The 23771-nt window shown below is 39.8% G+C and overlaps 3 protein-coding genes across 4 annotated transcripts; 1 reads left to right on the top strand and 2 right to left on the bottom strand.

Annotated features, from left to right (window-relative positions):
* The first annotated feature begins 2703 nt into the window (after positions 1 to 2703).
* LOC139199841 (adenine phosphoribosyltransferase) lies at positions 2704 to 5002 on the top strand. The gene is made up of 5 exons (XM_070829018.1): positions 2704 to 2829; positions 3077 to 3170; positions 3439 to 3585; positions 4405 to 4500; positions 4583 to 5002. Exons 1-5 carry the CDS (start codon positions 2707 to 2709, stop codon positions 4723 to 4725), a joined length of 603 nt encoding a protein of 200 aa, XP_070685119.1. The 5' UTR covers positions 2704 to 2706; the 3' UTR covers positions 4726 to 5002.
* rab34a (RAB34, member RAS oncogene family a) lies at positions 5002 to 10979 on the bottom strand. 2 transcript variants are annotated; one of them, XM_070829016.1, is made up of 12 exons: positions 10898 to 10979; positions 10476 to 10523; positions 9527 to 9643; positions 9355 to 9446; positions 9209 to 9274; positions 8028 to 8129; positions 7876 to 7940; positions 7635 to 7686; positions 7464 to 7545; positions 6460 to 6550; positions 5942 to 6049; positions 5002 to 5856 (listed from the first exon to the last, which is right to left on the bottom strand). In XM_070829016.1, exons 3-12 carry the CDS (start codon positions 9599 to 9601, stop codon positions 5789 to 5791), a joined length of 801 nt encoding a protein of 266 aa, XP_070685117.1. In that variant the 5' UTR covers positions 9602 to 9643; positions 10476 to 10523; positions 10898 to 10979; the 3' UTR covers positions 5002 to 5788. The 2 variants fall into 2 exon arrangements, with proteins under 2 accessions (XP_070685117.1, XP_070685116.1); XM_070829015.1 differs by having other exon boundaries at positions 9209 to 9277.
* Positions 10980 to 14441: 3462 nt separating this feature from the next.
* On the bottom strand, positions 14442 to 19283 carry tlcd1 (TLC domain containing 1). The gene is made up of 4 exons (XM_070829765.1): positions 18780 to 19283; positions 17774 to 17856; positions 16353 to 16435; positions 14442 to 15163 (listed from the first exon to the last, which is right to left on the bottom strand). Exons 1-4 carry the CDS (start codon positions 18983 to 18985, stop codon positions 14759 to 14761), a joined length of 777 nt encoding a protein of 258 aa, XP_070685866.1. The 5' UTR covers positions 18986 to 19283; the 3' UTR covers positions 14442 to 14758.
* Between the last annotated feature and the right edge of the window lie 4488 nt (positions 19284 to 23771).

Genomic DNA, 23771 nt, shown 5'->3' on the forward strand with positions numbered 1-23771 from the left:
GTCTTCCTTATGGACACTTGACTGTGAGCTCAGTCCACCAAAGTCATGGAGAAAAAAAGAGATTTTCCCACTCAACAGAGTTTGTAGGTTTGCTTATGCTGAGGTCTTGATATATCTGGTGTGAAATTTTTGCTGCCACCCCAATATGTGAATAGTTGTTATTGCTGGAACTGCTCTAAGGCCGAGATATCTCAAAACACACTTCTGCTCACTTTGTTTTAGGTGACTGTAACCTTTAATATGCTTTTTATCAACATTTGTAAAACTCACCTGACTCTGCAGGTCCCCTCAGCTCTATAGAACTTCATGGTGTCCTTCAGGTCTTTATTTTGCTTTCACGGCCCGTGACTCTACTGTTTTGATTTGGTCAAAGCTAAAAAAAATCCACTGTTAGCTAGCTGTTGAACAAAAAGTAGCATTAAGCGCCCCAAACAGAGCTCAAAGGACTGAATGTTGGACTCAAAGTAAATGCTAATGTTGGCAGATGTGTAAAAGAACAACTGTTTGCTCTGTCACCTGAAAAGGTGATAATAGTCAATGCCAGTGTTGTGTTCATGGCTTCTTTACGCTGCCCCCAAGTGGCCAAAACATTCGTTATTGCAGTTTGAAGCATTTCTCCATGAGATAATTCAAAACCTTTTAAATCACCATGAGCTCACATAGCGCTATCAGTAACACGTTAATGTGTTAATATCTGCTCAGATTTGTTGCCTTGTAAATCTCGTGAGTGTGTGTCAACAATGTGCAAAACCATATAAGAAAGCATGTGAACATCCCAGTGTTACATTTACTATAAGTTAATTAGGTTCGAGGGACAAACCCAACTGTGGGAAAGTACAGTTACTGTTGGCAGGAAAGTGAACGCTCAGCTTGAACTCTGTTTCACAAAACTGGGATGACATTTCAGATCTATTTATTTAATAACTGTACTGGTGTATCCAGTCTGAGAACTATGAACATAATCGTGCAACCTGAGCTTATTTAGACACCGATCCCCTGCTGATTCGCAGCACCTGAAGGCAAACACCTCAAGACCACAGCTCTGAGCAGCATATAGAATAACAACCTGAAGCACGCAGACGGGAAAAAATTAACATTTTTAGAGGATCATTAGTCAGTTTCTCCAGCCCAGTGTTGATACTGCTAGTGTTGGACTCTGCACAGATACACCTAAAAAACAAGTTACACATTCTTTAAGAATTTACTTTTTGTCACTCAAGAGTTTTGTTGCCAGAAAAAGATGGTAGGATGTAAAAATATTGTCAGTACCAACCTGAAATATGAAAATCAATTGTATTTAACTATATTTTAATTGTGATTTCAGGTATGGAAAAGGTGCTCCACATTATGAGCTACAGCTGTGTCTGAATGTTAATACCCTAGCAGAGAAACACTGACCTCATGTGTAAGGTGGCTGATTTTAAGCTGATAGCAAACCTCTGGTCAAATCACAAGAATATTCCTCTTATTGATTCATTGTAGTAGCTGTAGAAGAATCTTTTTGAAGAAAATTATGACGATGAACATTTCAGTGAGCAGCGGAGAGTTGGTTCACAGCAGACATCTCTACCTGAGTCAGACACGCCCCTGATACCTTTACAACAAAGGTAGACAAATCAAGAGCTCTGAGTGAGGACTAAATAACTCAGAAAATCCCCAACAAGCTATTTACCAATCTGAATTAATCTGCCAGTGACCCATTTGGCTTCATCACAGCCAGTCTTCAGGGGTGTCTAATAAATTTGATTTATAGATTCAAGAAAGCTTGTTGAAAGCTGTTGCCTTGTGTGTTTAAGTTTTTAAACCCCAATGATGAACAAGTGAATGTAAAGTTACATCCACATAGCAGCAGTGAAAATTAGGCTATTAATCTGATTATTACAGTAAACATCGTAAAAAGTGTTTTCATTGAGCTTGATAATCATTGTTGCTGCTTTTTTAAAGGACCAGTCTACTGTTTGTGCAAGTGTGGGCCAGTTTACTGCAAACAGCAACTACTTAATGTTTTTTCTAGACAGCCATTGGTTCCATTTAATTCAACCACTTAAGAAACTTAAGCGAGTCCGGTTATCCTTTCAAGTGGATATATTAACATTTTTGTCAAACTTAACATACTGCTGTTTGTTAATGAATCACACATTGCATTGATTTTCATTTAATGTGCTCTTGGACCTTTGTTATAATTCAACAGAAATGTCAGTGTGACATTACCTGCTGCAAAGTTTCTGCAAGTTTGCACTGTATGAAATGAGTGAAAGGTAATTAATGCTTGAATGCATGAACATTACATTAAAGGAATTAAAACTATCTGGTATGCCTCGGACAATAGTTGGCAGTGATGTTAAGTGTACAAGATCTGTAGTAAATGAGCTAAATCAAATAGGTGTGGTTCTTTAACGGCAAAACAACATCCACTCAACTACAATAAAACAAATAAGTGCTGAATGCAAGAAAAACAACAGCAGGGCAGACATATTTATTATCTGAGCTGTCACAAAGAAGTCTGACTGACAAATCATCAGTTGACCTGATTCTGAATTCAAACTGCTGCACTGACTGTGGGCAGAATAAGTAACTAAGTGCAGTGTTATTAACAGCCCCCTCCCACCCGCAATTCACCCCACTGGAACCTGATATGAGTGACTCTCTCGTTCATTCACAGTTCAGTTCCTTCACCCCAGTTTCTTCTTCTAGTAGCACAGACAAATGGACGTGTTGGCCATTCCTGCAGACAGGCATAAAGGATGGTACCTTTCTCTGATGGCACCCAACACAAAAGGACCAACGTTTGCCTGGCTGGACCCGTCCAGACTCTACTGCAACTCTGAGGTACGATGGGGGGAAAAAGGAGGATTTCTTGTTACTCAACAGTTATTTGAGTTGTTGATACTGTCTCTACTGTCTCTACCGTCTCTACCGTCTCTACTGTCTCTACTGTCTCTACTGTCTCTACTGTCTCTACTGTCTCTACCGTCTCTACCGTCCCTACTGTCTCTACCGTCTCTACTGTCTTCCACCTGTGTGTATTCTTACATGCAAACTTTATGAGCATTTACTGTCTTTGCACTCGATTCAGGCTCTTGCAGACTGTGTCAAAGACCTTCTCAGCCCATTCCACAATGACACCGTTGACCTGGTTGCTGGGATAGATGCAATGGGATTCATTCTGGGTAAGAAAACAAACCATTTCATTTCAAGGCAGGAAATAAATGGTAGGTGAAGAGCGATCAACACTTTGTGGCTTACTCCAATCTTATTTTAGTTCCTCTGCCAGTACATGGGTCAGGAAACCTAACCCCTCTGGCAAAGATAAATTTAGATACTGTATTTTTGCCCCTCATTTTTCATCTAGTTCAAAAGCAGTTTGCAACAGAGGCTGATACTTTCTTAGATATGATTTTGTCATTGTGGATTAATAATTTTGATGTGTTTTTTCAGGGGCGTCTGTTGCCACCACCCTCGGGAAAGGTTTTCTGGCTATCCGCAAAGCAGGACATCTGTGTGTCCCAACCCAAAACCAAAACTACACCGACTACTCAGGCAGAGAAAAGACCATGGAAGTAAGACTGGATGTGCTAAAATCAGGTTAATCCTCCCTTGATTTTTACTCTTAAACCATGTTGGTTATTAGGAAGATGAATGTTTACGCAGCTGGCAGTGTAGGCGGACACTTTAGGGTTGTGGGAGCCACAGCTTTAAATATACCAAAACACCACAATGTGTCTGTGTTGTACCGGCTGAGGAAACAAGTCTCCCTCTGGGACAATAAAGTCTAAATTCAATCTAAATATTTAGTTTTTCAATTAGATCATTCAAAAGAGCTGTTTTAGGCGTGGTGAGCATGGAGGAAAAGCTTCAATGTAGGGCTGTATTTATATGTAAAATGAATTCCATAAGCAGCATTTGAACATGTTTTCAATCCTCACATCTGAAACACTGGAACCACTCCAATAGAAAGTCTTATTTGCTTGGCTAAAATTTTTAATTGATCATTAAAGTTGCTGATATTGTTGCTCAACTATTCGCCTAGTTGTTGCTCTAAAACTACTGGACAATAAAAGACCCACATGATTTTAACCAGGTCATTCCTTACCTCTACTTCCATTTATTCCCTGTGACACAGCACCCTCTAGTGTATGAATTGAATGAATTAAAGGTCCTATGCATATTGCTCTAAGATTTGGAGTACTATCTTTGACATTATATCAGATACATATTTTTGACTATTATTAGAGGTTTATTTGTCTATTTATTTCATGATGGTGTCAGATCTCTGGATTTAATGCTTTGTTGTCCTTAAGAGCAGAGACCCAGGACTTCATTTACTTTGTGAACACCCCACTAAAGATTGTTTGAGGAAAAAGATCCAGTGGATAAAGGTAATTGACATGTCTCCCCTTGCAGGTATGAGGGTGCTGCTTGTGGACCAATGGATAGAGACTGGAGGCACTATGAAGGCTGCGATCCAGCTGGTGGAGAGGCTGGGAGCCACTGTTGTAGGTCAGTCAGCTAAATTATAACACCATAGTTCAGTGATTATCCTCTACATTTTTATGTAAATCTGTCTCTCTGTTTCCTGCAGGCGTGGCAGTTGTGGCCATCGAGAACACTGAAGGAGGAAAGTGGATTAAAGACAATTACAAATGCTCTCACTGCATCCCTGAGGAGCTCCAGGCCCAAATTGACCAGAAGTACCTTGATTCCTTCAAAAGCTTCAACAAATGAACAAGATATGATTTCTTACAACTTCAGTTAAGAAGAAAAGGGGAATAGTGACATTTCAGCATGATGTGTTTTTTTAAGGAAAAAGTAAAATGTAAATAATCAAAATAACAAACTAAACTGTGATTTCAACTAAGTAACAAATGATAGTTGTTGAAATTATTAATTAATTGAATTAATTTCACGTTTGCTGCTTTCAATATAACCACAAAATGTTGTTTTTTTAAAACATTTTTATTTTTATTAAATGTAAAATATACCATAAGAACTCTTAAGGACAATAAATGACGGACCTAAAGTATTTGCACAGAGTATTTCAGCTGTTGATATACACATTATAATCTAAATTCAGTCACTGATTTGATTGTAAACACAAAGTAAAGAGTACCTATAAAGCATAAACATTGTAGATAAAATCTGCATCTATGACAAAGGTTCCCAACCTGAAGTTCAGGACCCCAACAAGAGGTCACGAGATGAATCTGAGGATTTGTAAGATAATTAACAGGATAGGAAAGAAGAGAAAATATTTGTGGTGCACAATTTTTTTTTCAGACTTTTTTCTTGTGATTTACTGAATAACCTTACTTCCTACTAAAAGGTTGGGAACCTCTGGTCTCCACTATTGTGAAAAGAGGTCAAGTACCATGTAAAAACAGTCATTTTAAGGTCAGCAGATTTTAAGGTTAACCGGAGTATTATTGTGGGGAAAAAAACAAACTACAGCAGCAAGACTGAAGGTAAGCGTCCACACATACCAGGTTACAAACGTCCACAGTCATCCTTTGGCATCTCTGCAGTAGCAGAACAATCATACTTGTGTAATTGCTGTGTCACTCTGTAACCCCAAACAAGTTAAACTGAGCAGCACCACAAGAATCCACATCCCACAGGAAAAAAAGCCAGGAAAAACTGAAGTCAAATATGTCAGGAACCGAAACTCCACAGTCTGTCCTCCTGCTCTGACCACAGAAATCCCTCCCATGAGCTGGAGAACAGCCGCAGTCATTTTTTCCCCCACTTATTTTCAGGCTGCACCTTAGACTTTAAACTCCTGCTCCCGTCCTTACTGACAGCAGTTCGGCTGTTTCTTCTTTGATGTAGCATACAGGTTGTTTGTAGTGCTTTTAATTCCTGAAACAAATCATCATCTGGTTGTTAAGCTATGTCACATAAATGATGGTTTTCATGATTGCAGAGAGATTGTACGGACACTCACTGACAACGTCCCCAATATGCCTCGATCCGCTTTTCTCCAGCTCTGCGAGAACATTTGTCTCGAATGCCAACGATGCCACTCGAAAGAAAAACTCCTTAATGTTTTCCCCTACAGCGTGGAGGAGATAGAGATCAGCAAGGGACTGTGGGAAACTTTTTAAAAATGTGATACCTTTCTGATTTAGAACATTTCTTAAATTTTTTCCATTCAACAATACTCCTATGTGGCCTATAACACTAGACTGTATCCATCATGTAGGTTTAGTGCCACCAGTTTCAATTAATTCAACTTTATTTCTGAGAAAATCATGACGCATTTCAAGCTCTTGCCAAAATGCACATTGGGAATTATAGTCAACTTCCCCTCCAAAAAATACATGCATACAAAAGCTTGTACACTTTTTTTGTCAAAGAACCAAATATTGTCTAACAAAGTTGATCATTTTTTACTAATGATGATTTAACTAGAGAAGTTTAATGGCACTGTTCATCTGACTGTATTCAAACCCAAACACTCACCTGTCAGTGAGGACACAGCCCAATACTCTGCACTGATCTCTTGTGCCAGCTTGAGAGCATCTTGTTCGATCAGGGAATACTGAGCAGGAGACTGTCAGAGACACCAGAGGCAAACAAGTTATAATAAGATAAGATATAATGTGATCAAGTTAAAATTATAGATGGTCTGCAAATGTTGTTTTCATAATCAAGTGATCTAATTGTTATTTCCTTGCTTGATTGATAAATCATTTGGTCTGTAAAATGATAGAATAAGAGTAAAAATGTGACTACAACGTCATGCAGCCCAAGGTTAGGCCTTCATATTGCTAATTTTGGCTGAGCAGCAGTCAAAAACCCAAAGATATGCAGTTTCGTGTCAAGTAAGAAAAAGAAAAAGCAATAAATCATCACCACTAAGATTTTGGAATTGGTGATTTCTTTTGGCATTATTGCTAAAATGACTTAAAACAATTAAATCCCGATGATTAACTAATTGCTCAGCTCTACTTTATGATGTGTTACTGTTTTGTAAGCGGTAGGAAGAGTACTGGAACATTTTATTACACTGCAAGTGAAGGAGTCAAGAACAAGAGAAGCCCTCTAAAAATAATAAAACTGTAAATGACCTATTCCAGTGATCTGATTTGTAGTTTTAACTAACCCTCAGCGTGCTCGTACCATTCCTGCTAAAAGCACAATAAACATTTAACATAGTTCAAGAAAAATGTAAAGTTCTTGAAACAGAAAAGTAGCCCCAGTGAACATGTATTCCTCTTACTTTCCATCGCTGCCTAAGCACAGCTTGTGTTGTCCTAAGAATGTCTTTGTATTCGTCACTTCATCCTCTATCAGAAATGCTTTGCAGTCTAGCGAAGGATGGGGAAACTACATTCCTGAGGTTTGAGCCAGGACACAAACGCTTTGCGCAGCTGGCACCGATCCAAACTATTGACATTTGACTCCAGTAAAACACACAGAAGTGTCCACAGGCATGTCCACTCTAAACAGAATAAAAGACGTACGCTCAGGTCTTTCTTTGTGCCAACAAGGAACAGCTGAACAGCGGTGGGGTCGTTCTCTTTCAGGGCGTCTTCCAGCCACTGCCTGCAGACAGAAAAAGACAAGCTCTAGTCGTTTCGCTGGGAGAAAAACTCCAACAGTGCAAACAATCTGCTCTTAAGAAATAAACTTACCTCACATGGCCCAAAGAGGCGATGTCGGTTATGTCAAATGCGATGATAACAACTGGATGTAAAAAAAAAATTACCTCAGTGAAACAGCTTTAACAGTTTTAAGAACGCAGATGTGACAAACCAGTAATGTACGGCTTCTTTTTCTAGCATTTTGTTCTCTGTGAAACAATGTGTACATGGACAGCAGAGAGTTTAAAACATTTCTTTTAGTTTGCTGCCCTAAAACACACAAAGCTCTCACCCTGGGCTCCTCTGTAGTACGTAGAAGCAATGCACTTGAACCTCTCCTGGCCTGCAGTGTCCCAGCTGCAACACAGAGACAGACTGGTCAGTGATGTCACATCAGACAGACTGTTTGCTGACTTTACTTTATGTGTGATAATGGAGACTCACAGCTGCAGGCTAAAAGGAACACCCAGCACCTCGAACCGCTCCATCTCAAAGTCAACACCGATCGTCGCCTTGTAGTTCTTATCAAAAGCATCTTTGCAAAATCTGAAAACATCAAAAAAGTAAAATCTCCTCAGAAAATCCAGGTTATAGACAGGTGCGATGTTTATCACAGTAGCCAGGACTGTAGCTGGTCGACACACACACACACACACACAAATAAGTTGATCACTTGGATCAATCTTTTAAAGTGCCGCTTCACCCAAATCACAGAATATCTGCAGGGTTTCTTTGGTACAGGGATGGACACAGGGATTTGTTAAAAGCTAGACAGATGAAACTGAACCTTCCTTCATGACGAAATACAACTAGAGATACTGTAAGTGAGAAATATATATATTTTCTTAGTTTGGGTGAACTGGCCCTTTAACCCTCTAAAGTCCTGGTTTATTTTGGTTGTCCTCACCCGGCATGCAGAGAGTCCTTTTCAGCACAGACTCAGCTCTAAGGCTGACTTCAGTTTTGGTATAAAGCTGCCAAGAACCCAAAGTTGATGACAAAATGATACGGCGCCAGTGAACGTTTTATCAAAATAACTATAAAAAAAAATATATATAGGTATAGGTATATAAATAAAGGTTGAAGAGAAAAATGTAAGAAACAAAACAGTCTATTTTCATGTAAAGTTTGTTTAAAGGTTTTCCTTTTTCTAAAGTCTATGTGCTGTATACCTGTACATCACTGACAATAGAAATAATTGAGTTTAAAACGTGTTTTTAACAAATGTGAGATACTAATGAGATGAGATACTTTGTGAAAGCTCCACTTCAGCACTTTCAGCTGGTTACATCAGCTTGTATCATAAAGTAATATTACTACAACAAAAACAATGTATTTGCTGAAGAACAGACAGATTAAAGGATGGTGAGATTACGAAGGCATTTCTGAAAATATTCATGATCTTCTCACACACACTGCGGCATCTCACTGAATGAAAAAGCTTGGAAAATATATCCCATTTGATTGTCAGCAGATTTAATATTTCTACTGTTTTTAATAATAAAACGACAAGGACTGTACTTCCTTGTAGGAGTTAAATCTTCTCTGTCTTATTCTAGTTATTTATTTCCCAGAACTTCCCCACATGCTGCTTTCACACAGGCAGTGACCGTGTTGGAGCTTACCTATTAATCAGACAGGTTTTCCCCACAGCCAGGTCACCCACCACAATGACCTTAGAGATTTTAAATCTGCTGAGGGGAATAAAACAAGAAATATAAATAAGAGCCAGAAAAAGTGCCCTCCAGTATCATTTGGTTCCTGTGCTCACCCCACAGTGCCGGTGCGCTGCTCCTGACAGGCAGTCTTCACTTTGTTGTTGAAATCCTCCTTAGTGTGGAAAGCCGCCTCTTTCCTGAAACACTATGAGAGAGGAGGAAGAATATGTGAGGCTGCACACTGTTTTAGTTGGGCAGCAGCGCTGGAATGGTGCATGGTTTTACCTGAGGGAGCTGAGCGATGATACGGTCCTTCCGAACGGGAGGAAGAACACTCATGGCTGAAACTCGGACAGACATGAAGCTTCGAGGTGAACGTTCAGCAGAGGGACATGTGGTGAGCTGACAGAGAGAAGAGCATCAGCAGTCTGACATTTTGACAACTTCAGGCTGTTTCTTCATTAGTCTGGGCCTCATTTTTCCTCGTTGCTACAGTGAATCAAACTCACAAGATGATAGATGAAGCTTGAACTTAAACTTTACACCTTTACAGCAGAGTCCTGGAGCTGAAACTATTAGTTATTAGTAAGGTAATGAACAGAAAAGTATGAGACGACTATTTTGATAATAAATTTGATTGTTTCAATAGTTTTTAAAGCAAAAACAAATTTTGTGTGAATCCAGCCTCTCAAATATACAATATGAGGATCAGATGCTTTTCTCCATTTCATATCATAAAACATAACATGAAACAGAAAAAAGCAGCAAATTCTCACATCTTTTGTGCAGGAATCTGTAAATGTTTATCTGTTTTCTTTTTTTTAATGGATAAACTATTACCAACAGTGTTGGTGGTCATATTTCTGTCAACTGACTGATGAGTTGACTGGTGGTATCTGCCTTAAACACGATCGGTAGCAAACTGAATATTTTGGGGTTTTGAAATGTTGGTTGAACAAAACAGATGATCTGATCAGTCTGGGACTGGATTCAACCTCAGTAATGAAAATAATCATTGGTTGCAGCTTTATTTTCAATTGTCTTCTGTTTTTTTTTTTTATTTTGTTTAAGCTTTGTTTTTATGTCTTGCTGCAAAAAATAATGTCCTCAGCAGATCTAAACAGAATGCAACAACCCCTCTTTGTATTTAACACAAGGCAGTGGTTTGGGATAAATTGGCTCATGTTAGGCAACCAGGACATAGACTGTACCCACAACATGCACCCACGTCTACCTCCTCTCAGTCCCACAGACAGCCGGCAGAGCCCCAAGTCAAACAATCCTGAAATGAGAGAAGAAGTGTGTTATTCACGGTGTGTGGACTGGACATGACCACATACAGAGGCAGACCAGACAACTGTGATCAGCGCTGATCCCTCACTGTGTAGATCTGTTTTAATCCTATTGTTCATCAAAGCTGCTGCTGAAGAAGAAGAAGAAGCCGAACTTAAATTTACTAGACTCGCTTCTGTCGCCTTTAACGCTGAAACCGGCCAACTTTAGAGCTCCATTTTACACTCACACATCGGGCACAGCATCTCACGATCCCGGTCAAGTCGCACGACTGGAAAAAAAGCCCTGCGAGTTAACCACACATGCCTGGAATAAAGTTTGAAAAACAGCGTGTTAGAGGGCAGATATCTGAGGAGAAGTTACCTCAGCGCTCAGCTCCTCTGTTCAGGGCTGAGGCGTGTTTTTCCCTCCTCTCACCGTCCTGTAAACTCATCCAGCAGGGAAGCTTTGAAGCGGTGAGTTGAGTTTGAGGAGATCAGAGCTGAAGGAGAGCCGCGGAAGTGGAGGAGGAGAAGCAGAGAGGAGCCGCTGCTGCTGCCGCTGACTCAGTCCTCTGGAGGCTTTTTTCTTTTCTTTCCTCCCACATTTTCTCTGCTCGGTCCCCTGCTGGAGGAAATGAGGAATAATCGGAAATGATCTATCTATCTATCTATCTATCTATCTATCTATCTATCTATCCATCTAAAGTGTAAAACAAATTGCGCATGAATATATCAATAAAATCATAAATCAGTTTTATTATCTTAATGATTTATGCGTGCCTATTTCTATTCATCTGTAGTCTTACATCTGCATTTTGCTGTTTGCATTGTGAAGGTGCGAGTAAAAGTTGGCAAATAATTAGAAAATTTGGCCAAAATCGCCAAACTTGTTTAACTTTATCTCTCTTCTGCATAACTTTAAATTCTACTGTTTCCAATGACAGTAATATTTTCATACTCCATGTTTTTTTGTTTTTTTTTTTAAAAAAGGAACAAATCAATAGGATATAATAACAAACAACAAATAAAGTAAAAAAATACCCCCTAATCACTTCTTTCTGGCTTCCTGTCCGTCAGTTAAACATGTTGCCAATAGGGGGCGCTCTTTGACTGATCTCTGCCTGGCAACAAATGCCCAGAAACCTGAGACACTGCAGCATTTATTTTATTTTAAATATTAATATATTATATTAAGGCAGGAGCAAAATACGTTAAAGAAATGCAGCAAAGATAACAGCATAATAACTTTATCTCTTTGATGTCCCGTTTTAATCTATTATAGTTAATTAACTGAACAATATTATCATTTAATGTGTGAGATAACTAATAGTTAATTTTGTACAGAATACAGAGATTTTACTGCCAGGTTCCCCTTAAGCAGTGATGGAAATTAATTAACATTTACTCATGTGCTGTTACTGTAGTACAGTTGAACTTATCTGGCGTGAACTGACTTTATATAAGTAATTAAAACCATCTTCAGCAGTAAAATACAGTTCACACATTGTTGCATCAGTTTTAACAATCTAATTAAGTCATATATCGTATTATATCAGTCACAGGGGACATTGTTCTGCTCTGCGAGTATGTTTACTTTTGATACACTAAGGTTTTATTTTAAAAACACATGTTTGACATATTTTTTTTGGCTTTATATTGTTTATTTTTAGAACTTGTAGTTCTTTGGTATTTATTTTTTCTTTTTCTGTCACTATAGTTATTTTTGCATTGAAATACCACGGCAAATTCCTTGTATGTGAAAACCTGCTGTACTTGGCAATAACACTGATTCTGTTTCACTACATTTTGCTGATAATAGTTCTGTATTTTCATGTACGTGTGGTTTTGAATGCAGGGCTGTCACTGGTAATGTGGTATTTTCGTTACACACTGTTGTTATGGCACTTTTCCTTAAGTCTGATAACAGAGGATGTGAGTGGCTTTACCAGACGTCTCTCAGGTGTGAATGTGAGCGACAGCATGAACGAAAGACTGAGAAAAAACACACACAAAGCTTTCATCAGTATACACACATTACAAAAATATCCACCAGCAGCCCTGTGATTTTATGTTGTTTTTTTAATTCATGGTATCACTTAACCATCCAAAATATGGGGCTCTAAAAAACAGTTGTAACTTTAGCATAAGATACATTATTGTGGTCATATTCATATGAATTTACTGAATGTTCGTCTCAAAAATCTCTCTACTTGGCTCAGCGGTTACAAAAGCATACATATATCATTATATAACTAAATCTTTGATTTGGGATTCATCATCTCTATCTGTGCTTTGTTTTTGCACTGTGGCGAAGGCACTAAAGCATCACATCTAAACTCTGGTCGTGTCTGTGTGCACTGTCTTGGCAAATAGAAAATGAAATGTACTATTTAGGTTTTTCAGTGACAGTCAGCACTTTATGGCATGATTAGGAAGTTAGCATTTAAAGTCCACTAATGGTGCTTACTTGTATATAAAAAAAAGGAGGGTGGTTCGTCCATTTTGGAGGAAAGAGGAGAAAGAGGAAACACATCTTCACCTGAAAGTCATCATTCAATATCTCATAGAAGGGATCTAAGCTGTACAAGTATTATTCATTTGCAAGTAAGGTACACACAGTGGGGATACGCCTCTATTACTCCACGCGAAGTCTACTCAGGATGCAATATCAGTGCTGATTGTGCTACTGCCTGCTCTTATTATGAAAGGTTTCTCATGGTGCCCACTTCCTGATCAGCTCAATCATCAAACTGTTAGATTGTGGCAGAAAGATCCAGCTTCAGCCCCACTTGTGTCACATCCCAACAGATTTCATATGAGAACCAGCAGAGGACCATGAATTGTCCTGCATCGTTGTGTGTTACCACTTGAATTGACACCATTGTGTCATATGTACCAGTTCAGTCACAGCCCAGTATCTCTTCAGCTATGCATGGCATCATAGAGACAAAGAGAGAGAACGTACTATATACACATATTATTAAAATGTGAGTCTGTTGCTGCTAAAATTCAAAGTCCACTGTTTGAAAATCCCATCTGGTGGCAGGTTATTCATACACCCAGGGGGAGATCTGGACAAGATTTAAGTTTTCCTTAAGTAAAAACACTGCTCCACATGCAAACGTTAAGGATATGGCAACATGTAGCTAAGACTGTTGGCAACTGCAATTTCACATTTCAAACGTATGCGTTGAACTACTGATTACACAGGGTTTTTTCACAGACTAAAGAAATAGACAAATAGACAATTTTTGGGGAAATACGCTTATCCGCTCTGTGGTGAGACTAAAAAGGAGAAGACTGATACATTTTCGTAGCTGTACACTAAGGTTACATCCAGCCTAGCTTAGTTTAACATAAAGACTACAAGTGGAAACAACTTGCGTGGGTTTGTCCACACTCATGTCTGTAATGTGAATATAAGGCTGGTGCTGTCCAAAGGTAACAAAACCTCAGTAACTCTATAGCTCACTAATTTATATGTTATACATCATTTTTTAACTCGGAATAAAATCCGAAATGTAAAACAAACAAGTTGTGGTTTTATGGGAGGGTGTTTTTATCACTGGACAGAACCAGACTAGCTGTTTCCAGCCTTGATGCTAAGCTAAAATAACCAGCTGCTTCATGTTTACTGTACAGACCACAGACTGTATAAAAGAAGTGACTATGGAAGTGCCTTAAACCTGCATTATTTCTAACAGCCAGAAGTCTGATTGAATGGAAGTCTATGAGAAAATGACCTTAATTCTCACTTGATTTATTATCTCAGTAAACATCTTCCTAATGAGTTGATGGTTTATAGTTTAACATCCTCTTCAATACGGCATGATGTTCTTTTAGTAAGTTATGGTCCCATTTAGAGTAAAATATACAATAAAGCAGGCTTTAGGGCTGCCTTTGCTTAACCAAAATGTTACGTGTTTCTGAAAATAAACTTTAAATATGCTAAAAGGTCGCCAAAGTTGAACACAGACTTGAACTGGCTTCACTTAAAGCAGTGTTGCATTGTACTTTTCCCAGTAAAAAGGCACATTTCTGACTTACCAACATGTCTTGGACACAGAACCCGAAACAAGGCTGCACCTTGTTCCACCAAAAGATGTTTTTTGGGGGTTTGATCTTTGGCAGTGAGACACAACGAGGGAACCTGTTGTCATGAGGAATGATGTCAGTTACAGTTTGGCAAAGACAAAGTGTGTAAACTGCCACCCTAAATCAAAGTCCTGTAAACTTTCTGCAGTCAATCACTGAGAAACTTCTTGGAGTTGTTGTTGTGCGTCCCGTTCTGTCGCACGGAGCTCTTCCTCCATGTGAAGAAGTCAGCACGGAGCAGGCGGTAGAAATAAATCAGGATCATAACATTCATCACCATCATGGAGATGAGAAAGTATCTACCGTGGTCCAGCCAAGAGTAATTGTGGATGATGTACCAGGTGAGGTAGAACTGGGTGCCCAGACGAAACGGGATGTAGGTGAGGATGTTGATGAATTTGTTGTTGCGGTATAGCGAGGTGGACTGAGCACCCGCCAGCTTCAGCATCAACCTCAGGTGCAGGGTGACGCTGTTGACCTCTACAAAGAGAGCTATTACAGCGCCGGCTACGTACAGCTGAGTGTAGAGGGAGTACAGGAAACACCAGATCACCTGAGGAGGAGGAGGCAAACACAGAGAGACAGAGGTGTTTATACAGCTAGCAGCTGATCTAGCTAAGCTAATAACGCTCTTTTGCTAAGCTATCAGTATGTCAAATGAAAAGTCAAGTTTTCTGGCCGCACTAGTCTTTTAGGAGTCAGAAACATCTTGTTTAATAGATTGATTTTATAATAGCCTACGTGTTCTTCTCTAAAATCTTAACTCGTGTCATTTGTATCTGTAAATGAGTTTATACATGTGAACTAACTATAAAGCACCTTGTCATGATCCAGCTCATCTGCTGCTTTAAGGAACAATCACTACAACCTAACTCACTTATCCACACATGAAAATCAGGGTCCAAGTCTTGACAGTGTTGGGTGAAAGGAATTTCATTTGTGGCATTCACAGCATTGAAAATAACATTTGAAAATGGTTGAGTTGCTCTGGAACCAACTCTTCTGGCTGTTTTAATGACACTGAAAGCTGATAGTCCAGGTAGTGCTTTTGTGGTAGTGTAAAACTGATTACACAGCAGAAAACACAGCTTTGTTATTCTTAAATCCTTACCACAAACAGGGTAATAGATGTCAAGTTTGGACTGACCTGAAGAGTCGGACATAAACTCTCAGGAGTGATATTTTCAACCTCCAATTTACTTAAAGGGGAAACTCAACTTGAAGAGAACTGGATGATTCAGGAATGAACACTTAACAAAAAGACTCTCTGCACGATGCAAATAAGACACAAACACAAGTCTGCCTGTTGATCTCATTGATCTGTTGCTCAGAAGCAGCATTTAGCATTTGGCTCCACTCTGGCTGCAAAAACAGCCTGTTATTTTCCTGTAATTATTTTCTCCACTCTGGATTTGTTTGTTCTGTGGATACTTGATTAATAATTCAACAGTATTCTGTAAAAACCAACCCAAGAAAATACAGCAAATCTTGAAGCCTTAATGTAAAACACAAGGTATTCATGACAGCTACAACATCATGTTTATTTCTGAATAACACCACACTTTCTCCTGTTCCTCTCTCTCAGTGTTTTAAACACTCATGTGAAGCAGGTCATCTGTGCAGATGCCCTTGATGTTAACTTTCTTTTAGTTGCTCACCTTAACAAGGTGACTCCAATATCTTATCTAAACCCGAAATGCAACCTTGATGAGATAAAAAAGAAAACACGGCCAAAGTCTTACCAATGCGTGATGGAGTAAAAACTCCCATGATCCTCTTGCATGTCCTGTCAGGATGATATCACCTGCATCTTGCACAAAGTACCCTAAGAGGGAAGAGAAAATGTCACTTGAGGTTTTTTGCTTGTAAAAACATCCTTCATGCTAAATCTGCATGGGTAATTGTTCATGACTGAGGGGGAATCGTTGTGTTTGTGCAGTGAAGCTGGTTCACCTCAATGAAGTGACAAAGTCCTCAACTAAGCAGGTCACCAAGGTGACACTTATGTCAACCAGACAGGTGTGACTCGAAAAACCAGACAAATCAGTGGTTCAGCCACAGCGAGTGGGTTGTTTTCATGTTTCACCTCACTCCAACATGACAATGGGTCTCATAACGAGCAATTCATCATAAAGAATGAACAATTTTAGCTTCAGGAGACAGCACATGAATTAATAACCTCTTAGATATGGTAATTCTCAACATAAGAACCTGTTTTGTCCAAAATAACCACAGCTTTGAATTCACAAGAGGATTTTCAAGTGTGTCTTATTTGTTAAGTAGCTGTGCAAACATTTATTTTGTGATTTCTTGCAGAAAACGACCACTAACTATATATACCTAAAGATTAAACGTTGCATTTATCTGAAATTACAATGCAAGGCTGTTTGTGGACAGAAGTTGTAAATGTCTGTCTTCTCCTTTATTTTTGGAAGATGCCAACGAAACATTTCACAGCACAGCCACAGTTATTAAACTGGGCAGGCCTCATTTCGCTGGAGGTATTCAAGTGACTAAGAGTCCTTTTGTGCCTCTGTATGACTGGCACGCTGCAGCCAGTGAGACACACCACCAGTTTCTATGTTAAAGAACGTGACTGCCAGTGGCTGGCTGGCCTCAGTGGAGCTAATAGCTGTTTGTGGTTGTTAGGGCAGATCTCCATAGATTTACGTCTTCATGGTAACTCAAAGATGCACAGAAGAACTAACAACATACAGCACGGCCTGTTCTGAGAATCAGGTGAGTGGGGCGGATCCTTTTGCTGTTTTGCCTGGAAAAATAACAACTGGAAAGGTGGCAGTTCTGCACCCCCAGAACAGGAGAGTTCAGTTCAAGGGTGGAAGAGGAATGCTGTCAATCACCACCTCTCCCGTCTCTCTCTAACATGCATGAAACCAGATCTGCAGCAATTATTTGATTAATTGACGTGCTGACTGACAGAAAATTAGCATTTAGCAGTTTGCTGCTTTCAGCTTCTCCAGTGTGAACATTTGATTCTTTTCTTTGTCATACATGATATTTTTCTTTGAGTTTCGGACTGCTGGTCTTCTACTCAATGTCTTTGTGTACCAAAAACAATAATGTGCATCTTCATTTAGAAACCAAAAAGGTAACTCTGCAGTTGTTTTACTTGTCAAGCGGAACCCACGATGCTTTCACTGACCTGTTGAAACGCAGACGAGCAGGTAGGACAGAGGGGTGTGGTAAGAATGGATGTTGCTCAACGTCTCTGGCCAAACCACCACACTGGAGAGGGATACATGTTATGGATAGGTGGGTCTGTATTCATCTCACACAGACAAACATGGGCTCACTCCTGGAGAGAAAAGTCTGACTAAACAGAGACAGTAAGATCATGTATTTTGACTTCTTTAACCCTTAATCTTTTGTCACTTCTTACAGCTGTTGGGCAAAAGGGGCACGCCTCAAACAGCAAAGGTTTCCCCTCCCTGTATAAACACACCACAACAGAATTATTGTTAATAAATGACCAGTGGTCCTTGTGCAGGGAATTGTTTCATATGTTCTTGGTGTAATTTACAGTGCATAAAGCCCTACTTTCCAATGCGACGACTTACTTCTTTCACCTCCACAGAGGCCCTCAGTCATTGATTTTTCGTTCTGTCACAAGTGTAACACGACGGTAGTTAAGCGAGAATGCAGACAGCTTGAAATACGTGACCCTGGTCCCACTTCTTAATGTTAAAACATGAGTCACAAGCACGGTCCCGCCCAAAAAGACAGTTTCTCATTATACTTTCACAAGAATCATTTAGCCAGCAGGTTTTTCCAGTTGACATATCTGTGGGCTGTTATTTGAGCAGCCCTGACTGTTTGTTGAAAAGATTTGTTTCCTGACAAAGTTCGGAGTTGCACACAAATTATCCAGCACAAGCAAAGAGCAATAACAACTTTGTGAAGCTCTTCCTGTGCCATGGCATTTCTCTCCCCACTTAAAAATGCCATTGTCTCCCCCGTCCCTCACCCTGTCTGAACATGCCCTTCTTCTCCTGGCTGCCACAGACTGTCACTGTTGCACACACACACACACACACACACACACACACACACACACAGTCACGCAGTCACACACATCATGTGGACAGTGAATAGACAATGGTGTCCCAGTGTGGACTGGTGCATAGACAGATGTTTTGATTTAGACTTACCAGGTCAGGGCCCATGTCCCAGTCAGCAGGGAGTGCACCATTGAGACAGAGAGGTTCCTCCACTTCCACCAGTGGAACTCACTCTCCCTCACCACTTTGGGCACAGGCAGCCTTTGCAGCAACCGGTGGACCACCCTGAAAAGCAGAGAGCACACCAGCACTGACGGGCCTGGGTGACTCTTCAGCACAGGAAGCAGGACGTCCATCCTCTCCTCCACAGCCCCTGCTGTCCCTCTGTCTCTGGGTACTTTCTCTTATTCTTTATCTCTGCCTCCCTTAGTCCTTTCCTCCTCTGGCTTTTTCACGCTCCTGTCAAAGTCTCCTCGGCCCGGTGATAGACAGATATGCGCGGTATGTGATGGGAGTTTTCCCCAGGACTTCTGTCTGCAGGAGATGATCCTGCGCTTTTATTTTTCTCTCTTTCCTTCTTCTTTTCACGTTTTCTGCGTCCCGAGCCTGAAGCGGGGGGCTTGGAGGGGATTCCCGTGACAGCTAATTCCAGCGCGTCGGTGTTTGTCTGTCCTGTAGTGTTCTGTGCCGCTCCGAGCCCGCCTGTCTGTGCTGGATGAAGGGGGGAGTGGCGGAGAGGGAGGCAGCGGGGTGGGTGGTGCGGCTCCTGCTGCTCCATTTAACCATAGAAACAAGGAGGGGCACGGACTGCCATCATGTTACGTAAGGACCAGAATCAGTGATTTCTGGTAAACATGTCGAGCCAAACCCACTCAAACATGTTAAATTGGTGCAAACCAGGCTCATAAGTTTAATTACTGCGAGCACAGCCAGGCGCGCACAAGGCACTGTGCGTTATGTGCGCATATGAAGACACCTCTCCCTTTGCCTCGTGCATTTAATGCATCAATGATAACAATAATAACAACTATACTAACTCTAATATTGATTTCCAAACGCAGGGTGTGTTTATTATGAGCCTTAATGACTGTAGATCAACTAATAATTTATAATGTATAATAATAACCAATTTAATAATCCACCGTCCATATTTTTTGCCTTTTGTTTGCTCTACATGAACATCTTAACTAAATAGAAAACAGCATCAAACAGTGTCAAACTTTTTTGTTTTATTATAATCATGTCTTACAAGCTTACAAAACTACCATAATAAAGCTCACTGTATTTTTGTAAAATTTTAGAGGAGTTCGTACTGTTTACTAGCATAATGACATTTGCTTGAATACACATACTTTGGATGATCTAATACAGAATTTAATTTTCATTTAAGCGGGTGATAATGTCAGCAGGAAGTGTAAATACAGACGTGATTGATACTATACACATCTTTGCTATGTTTGGAGCACAACAATTCAAATCTGGCATGTTAAACAGGCAGCCTAACAGTAACACCCTTCATCCTCGGCCATACCTCTTTCCATAAACACAGCGAGGCCCTCTTTCCCCACAGCTGGCCTCTCTGCAGCCCGGTGAGGAAAAAGGAAGTGAGCTGAGTTAAAATCATCAGTAAAAGCAAAGACTCTTCACACAGACTCACATTACCATCTGCACAACAGATGCAATCCTAAAATATAAACCTGCACAAGAGGAGTTTACTTTTCTTTACATGCTAAAGGTTTTTCAGTTCATTCACCATTTCTGCTCATTTTTGATTCGTGTTCATTTTCCTGTTCTCTTTTTCCTGTTTGTCCTCTGTCCTTTGAAATTAAACACCTTTTGCTCATATGTTGCTTTCTCGCATCTGTTCCACATTTACTGATTGTTTTCATGCACCGTATCAAAATGCAAACAAATGGAAAATGACAGTGTCTGTTATAGAGTTATACAACTGTAACATTGAGTCAATAACATCTTTGTTGCATTACACTCGCTCAGCCTCAACTATTCAAGTAAATACGCCCAGAGAACAGTGTTAACAGTCTGGGGTCAAGAGTCTGCCCCCTAAAGTCAGACAGCCAACATTATACAGAGTTTAGGCTACAGTATTAAAATACACCACCAGATGGCAGCAAAACCTCATGTGAAGGACAAGCACCTCACCACAGCAGTCACTGTTTTCCAGTTCAGTGGCTCCCAGTTCTTCATACAACCACTTGGTGGCATCTCTCTCCAAAAACCTGGAGGAAGACTCACCTCTCTGGGGAAATGACTGACAACATGTGCTAGAAAATTCTCTGTGACTAATAAGGCTGCAATTCCTTTCATGTCAAGTTGTACAGCTCTCCAGTAATAATTCCAAATCAATTCAATTACATGTCTATTTATGTGTCTGAGAGACACAAAGAAATCACAAAGACATGACTGAATGTGTTTCATGATTGTTCAATCAATAGGTTTAATGCTCCCTTTTCCTTCTCTAAAGTATGAAACATCAAGCATGAAATATGAACCTTATAATTATTCCACATATATCCATTGAGTGCAGGGCAAAAAAAAACACCCTGCGGTTAGAGAGACAGATGTCTTGTGTTTCCTAGTTGCCTCTCCATAGTTATTTTGTTGTTGTGACACAGAATAAGAGGCCTTTTGCTCTCATAGTTTTAACACAGAAACCTGTAATTCCTCACAGCTTCAAGTTTCCAAAGATACTGCTGAGAAGTTATGACAGCAGATGCAAAAGGTTTCATACTGCGGTCGCTGCTGCTGCTCTTGTTGTTGTTGCACCCAGCAAACTGTCTGTTGAGCTCTTAGGAAGGTCTCCCAATATCATGTGTTTGAGACGGGAATCTTTGTGCCTGGCTCAGCACTGAACCTTATTGATCTTTGGGTGGTTTTTCTTTCCCCCGAGGGCCTGTTGAGAAACGGCTGCTGTGGAGACTCTGAAAGCAGCCAATAGTGAGAACGTCCAGGGGTAATTGATTTCCAACAAGTGCATCATAAATAGCCAAATAAAAATAGGCCCGTCTTGGTCAGAGGAGCTTTCAGTTCCATTGTAGGGCTTGGAGAAGTATCGGTTTATGGTAATATATATCATTTGAATAGTTGACGTTGATTAGATTAATCTGCCATGTTCATGCTGCATTTCTTCTCCCCAATTTGTCATGTTTTAACTTATAGGTGCTATAGTGAGAGCTATAAAAATACAAAATATATTAATAGGCCTAATTATAAGAGAAGAGAACAAACTATGATTTTTTATTGTATTTTACAAATCACTGCATGTAACTTGCTGACCATCCAGGGATGTTTGTTTATAAATTGCTTATCAAAATCCATGATTAAAAGGTTTATAAAATGTAACATAAAGTAAAACAAGAAAACATCAAAACAAACAAAGTGAAAAGTTAAACAGCAAGAAAAAGAAATACCAATATACACATATAGAAGCACACATACTTATAAGTATGTTCACACACACAGACACACACAATTATATATGCATGCACACAAAATAGAATTATAGGAAAGCCACTAGATGAAAATGGGTTTTCTTTATAGAGATAATAATGCTTTTAACAGTCAGAAATCTGCACAAAGACACATGTAGGCAAATCTGTTAATGTCTTGTGTGAAACCAGCTTGTTAAAGTTGAGACAAAGAGGTAAAAGTATCACTGTGGTGAGACAACCTCACCCACAACTTCCTGTCATGTCTTGAGAAATCTCCAAAGATCAATGGCTCCTCATGCACAGGTACATACCTGGGATTTAGCATGAGTTTCACTATCCTACACAACGCATTCCTGGACACTGACTGTTGTATGTAGAGACAGATCTCCTGCTGATAGATGACAGCAGCACAAGGCCAAATATGTCACTAAGCTGGTCTGAGGAGTGGCATATATGCTGCAAGGCTCCTTTAGTTGCTCCCTTGTTGAGATATTATATTCCTGAGAAAGAGCAAACTATTGTTTGTGAAACCACCTACTCGCCCATCTACCCTCGCCTAACTTCATTTGAAAAACTGCTAATAGTAGAGAAAAGGTTCTATTACATGAAGATCACTGTTTGTAGTGATATATCATTATTTCAGCTTGATGATAATAACGGAGATATCTACTTCAGCACAACACAGAGCAGGCTTTGTCACAGCACAAAGCATTTATTATCCCCATCGTGGCAGAGAGGGGAAACAGTGCTCATGCAGCCTCCTTCCTGCTTATCTCAGACAAGGGGAAGGCGCTTCATAATCACCAGGCGTCTGGATGTAAGACTACAGTATCTGAAGTCCATGCTCAAGACGCTACACTAATCATATCTGTCTCGCAGTTATCTCACTGCCTCACTGTCTCCACTTCAGTTTTCACTTTGTTTCCTTTTTCACAGTAGATTTTAACAGTAGACATAACTTTAACAAAGCAGTAATTTGATTTGTAACCTAAAATACTGAAACACTTGGTTGGATGCGATCTTTCCTTTAGTATGACAACAGCAACAACAACTCAGAAGACAGACATTAAACTAGATTGCTCATAGATGTAAAAGTGGAAATTGCAATATTAAGCCAGGTTACTCACTATTATGCTTTGCTGGTCTCTTTGCTTTGTTTTAGTGATTCTATAAACATTGCTGACTTTATGCTATTGCCAGTGTAAAATTAAACGAGTTAGTAAAAGATGAGGAGTAAATATATTGGCACAGAGGTATACTGTAACAAATCAGGTCATTAAAACATAGTGAAGAAAAGGCAGGGACTGGAAGAAAGGGCTATATTTTGATAGGACTTTTTCATTCAGACATTTGACTTATCACTTCAGGTTGGAAATGAGCCATCAGTGATGGCAGGCTACGAGTGACACCTAATGTTGTTCCTGTTATCATAATGGGCTCTCAGAATTAAAATAGGTCATTGTTTCAGATTGCCTATGGCCTGACATGATATAGTAAGCCTTCACTTCAGTTTAAGATTTGCTTTTCACACCAGTGTTTTCTTTTGCTAAAGCACACAGGAAAAATAAATAGTCAGATAGAAATAAGATATGGCTGGCATTTATTACAATATGTGTCGCCAACAGTAGTTTACTACTGTAACCTCTGTGTCTCTTCCAGTGTAAGTAGGAGCGTTTTTGCCTTCTTCGCCTTT

Source organism: Pempheris klunzingeri, chromosome 4 (assembly GCF_042242105.1).
Source record: "Pempheris klunzingeri isolate RE-2024b chromosome 4, fPemKlu1.hap1, whole genome shotgun sequence".
Taxonomy (NCBI): Eukaryota; Metazoa; Chordata; class Actinopteri; order Acropomatiformes; family Pempheridae; genus Pempheris; species Pempheris klunzingeri.

Coding starts and splice junctions, on each gene's coding strand:
- tlcd1 (XM_070829765.1), bottom strand. CDS start 18,985: ATGGACGTCCTGCTTCCTGTGCTGAAGAGTCACCCAGGCCCGTCAGTG. Junction 17,857..18,779: donor GGGACATGGGCCCTGACCTG/GTAAGTCTAAAT, acceptor ATCCCTCTCCAG/TGTGGTGGTTTGGCCAGAGA. Junction 16,436..17,773: donor GCTCGTCTGCGTTTCAACAG/GTCAGTGAAAGC, acceptor CTTCCCTCTTAG/GGTACTTTGTGCAAGATGCA.
- LOC139199841 (XM_070829018.1), top strand. CDS start 2,707: ATGGACGTGTTGGCCATTCCTGCAGACAGGCATAAAGGATGGTACCTT. Junction 2,830..3,076: donor GACTCTACTGCAACTCTGAG/GTACGATGGGGG, acceptor CACTCGATTCAG/GCTCTTGCAGACTGTGTCAA. Junction 3,171..3,438: donor TGCAATGGGATTCATTCTGG/GTAAGAAAACAA, acceptor GTGTTTTTTCAG/GGGCGTCTGTTGCCACCACC.
- rab34a (XM_070829015.1), bottom strand. CDS start 9,601: ATGTCTGTCCGAGTTTCAGCCATGAGTGTTCTTCCTCCCGTTCGGAAG. Junction 8,130..9,208: donor AAAACCTGTCTGATTAATAG/GTAAGCTCCAAC, acceptor TGATGTTTTCAG/ATTTTGCAAAGATGCTTTTG. Junction 5,857..5,941: donor GCATATTGGGGACGTTGTCA/GTGAGTGTCCGT, acceptor GATTTGTTTCAG/GAATTAAAAGCACTACAAAC.